The sequence below is a fragment of the Athene cunicularia genome (genome assembly GCF_003259725.1).
Source record: "Athene cunicularia isolate RWA chromosome 14 unlocalized genomic scaffold, athCun1 chr14_part2, whole genome shotgun sequence".
In the NCBI taxonomy this organism is placed as follows: Eukaryota; Metazoa; Chordata; class Aves; order Strigiformes; family Strigidae; genus Athene; species Athene cunicularia.
Window position 1 is genome coordinate 98,445 of NW_020799119.1, and position 2,848 is coordinate 101,292.

General features: G+C 66.7%; 1 protein-coding gene across 1 annotated transcript in view; it reads left to right on the top strand.

Annotated features, from left to right (window-relative positions):
* The first annotated feature begins 1,356 nt into the window (after positions 1-1,356).
* LOC113485908 (phospholipid phosphatase-related protein type 3) overlaps positions 1,357-2,848 on the top strand; it is a 1,784-nt gene continuing 292 nt past the window's right edge. The window contains exons 1-2 of the mRNA XM_026859357.1: positions 1,357-1,571; positions 2,634-2,846. Coding sequence (XP_026715158.1) covers positions 1,546-1,571; positions 2,634-2,846 — 239 coding nt within the window. The 5' untranslated portion in view covers positions 1,357-1,545. The remainder of the gene's footprint in view (positions 1,572-2,633; positions 2,847-2,848) is intronic.

Sequence of the window (2,848 nt, forward strand, 5' to 3'; positions counted from 1 at the left end):
CCGTGCCAGGCTGCGCTGGGCCGAGCCGAGCCGTGCCAGGCGGGTGGTGTCAGGGAGCAGGCTGAAGGGTGCCCATGGCTTATCAGCTCCCACCCGCCATGTTTGCCCAGCGGTGCCGGGGCAGGATGGCTGCTGCTCCCCCCGCGGCGTTGCCGGTGTGTTTGGAGAGGGAAAGGGAACGCTGCGGAGCCGGGGCCGGTGCCCAGCTCGGCCCCACTGGGTGTCCCAGGGCTGCCAGCTCGGAGGGAAGTGACAGCTGTGCTGGGGCTGGCTCTCCTCACCAGTGCTGCACTGTGCCGGGCGCTGGGGGACGGCTCAGCACAGGGTGCAGGGTGCTCAGGGCAGGAGGGCTCCGAGGGAGCAGACCGGGAGCTGCGGTCGCCCCGAGAGCAGGGGGACGGGGCAGCTCTGGAGCAGGGCTCTGGTTGTCCGACGGCCGGTGTCCCTGGGCGTCCCCAGCACAGGCGGTGACAGGGGCTGGGGGCTGTGTCAGGCCCCCGCCATCCTGTGCCCTCCAGCCTGTCCCCGGCCACCCTGCATCCCCCAGCCATCTGTGTCCCCTGGCCGTGCTCTGTGCTGCCCCACATGGCGCCGCTGGCATGTCCCATGGCCGCAGCCACCTTGGGACTGAAGCTGCCCACCATCATCAACAACCTCAGTCCCTCGTGCGCTGCGTGGGCCAGCACAACCACAGGCCGTAGCGGAGACACGGGGCACCCCAGAGCCCATCCACGGTGATGAGGCTGCCATCCCAGGTGCTGTCCCTGCCGTGGGGCTGGCCCAGCCGCTCTTCACACAGCATGTCCCCATCTCTGCACCCACAGGCGCTGCTTGGCAAGAGCCACCATCCCTGGGCACACAGCCCACCGCCCCCTGGGGAGCACAGCACCCTGAAGAGTCTCTCCTGCCAACTGTGCCATCAGGGCCGTGTCCTGCCACCTCGAAAGGTTCCAAACCCTATCCTGGCGCTGGTCAGAGGGCCTCATGCCCACCCCAGGGGGGCATGAGGCTGGGGATGGGGGTCTGGACCCACACAGGGGCTGCACAACACCTGGAGGGACCCCATGAGAGGCTTTGCCCGCTGCAGCCACGGCGGCAGCGCCTGTTTGCAGAGGCATCGCTCGATACGCAGTATGTTCTTCAGAAGATCCCTACTCCAGGAGTCAAAATAGCATGAAATTTAATTTTACGCCTATTTGACAAAGCTTGATTTCGCCTCCAATCAGTGGGGAGATAAGAGCCCTCGGCACAAGTGTGCGGGCAGTTTGGCAGCTGGGGCTGCCGATTTAATAGGTGAATTTACAGGAACAACACTTGAAAATCCCCTGGCTAGTGAACCATTAAGGTGAGCCCTGCCTTCCGTCGCCGCGTCCCTCCCCGCGCCGCTCTCCCGTTGCTGGGCGCTAAAGCAAACCCCAGCTCTGTTTACCGAGTCTACTATTACAATACAGCTACCAAATATTTGCCAGCCGTCAGCTTGCTGCTCCGCTATAAATACTTCAGGCCCAGGTGGAGGGACGGGAAGGGGGAGCGGCGCGGGAGCCTATGCATGGCCGGGCGGCAGCGCCAAGGTGAGTGCTGAGCCGCGGCCCCGGGCGATGCCCTCCCGCGCCCGGGCGTTTCTCCGGCTGAGGGTGGCAGCGGGGCAGGCTGGCTCTGTCGCTGGGGAGGCCCCGCTCCTCTCTCCCTGCACCCAGAGCTGTGCGGTGCCTCGGGAGGCTGAGCCCCTCACCACCCGCCCAGGGGCAGCACAGAGGTGGGACTGGGGGTCCCTCGGTGAGGACAGCACAAAGAGGGACTCATGGTGACCGCAGAGATGGCCACGGTGCTGTCTCAGGCTGGGTGCTGGGCCCAGCACTGTGCTTGGCGTGGCAGGAGCAGGATTTGCCCCCCAGGATTTGTTCCATGCCCCAAGACCCTCTCAGGGCTGGGGCTGGGGCAATGGCAGCCCCCGGCACGTGGCCAGGGGCACCCTGCAGCAGGCAGGGCTGGGGACCCTGGGGCACAGGTAGCACTAAGAGGGGCCTCATCCAGCCCAGCTGTGGCGGTGCGGGGAGGTGGCCAGGTTTGCCCCGTCGCAGGGAAACCTGTGGGGCCATTGTGTGGGCAGGGCATGGGGCTCAGCATCCCAGGTGCTCAGCCCAGGGTGGCAGGGTGGGCGCTGAGCCCCATTCACCCTACACACAGCCCCGGGGTGAAGGGGAACATTCTGCTGCCCCACAGCTCTGGGGGGTGTCCCCGCTGCCCCATGGCTCACCGGGAGGTCCCCATAGCCCTACTTACTGCCCATGACTTGGCGGGGACATCCCTGCTGCCCTACACACCATGACTTGGGGATGTTCCCATTGTCCCACATCCACGGATTCGGGTAGACACCCCAGCTGCCCCACGTCCCATGGCTCGGTGGGGACGTCCCTGCTGCCCAACGTCCCAGGGCTCAGTGCGGATGTCCCCGCTGCCCCATGTCCCATGGCTTGCAGGGGGTGTCCCCGCTGCCCTGCAGCCCCACCCTGGCCACAGCACAGCATGACACAGTCCCCCCGCTGCCTCAGGGCCAAGTGCCGCTTCAGGGTGGCGGGTCGGGGACGGTGCCGGGGTGTGTGCCACCCTCACCCCGCTGTCACTGCCTGCAGGGTGAGTCCGGGCCCCGGGGTGCCCCTGCGCACTGACATGGCTGCGGGCGTCATCCGGCCCCTGGCCGAGCTGCGGCTGCCCTCACCCTTCCCACATGGCCTGCTGCTGCCCGCGCACCCCGAGCCCAACTTTCCTGACCTCTCTGAAGAGGAGGAGGAGGAGGAAGAGGAGGAGGAGGAAGAGGAGGCAGCAGAGGAGAGTGTGAGGCCAGAGC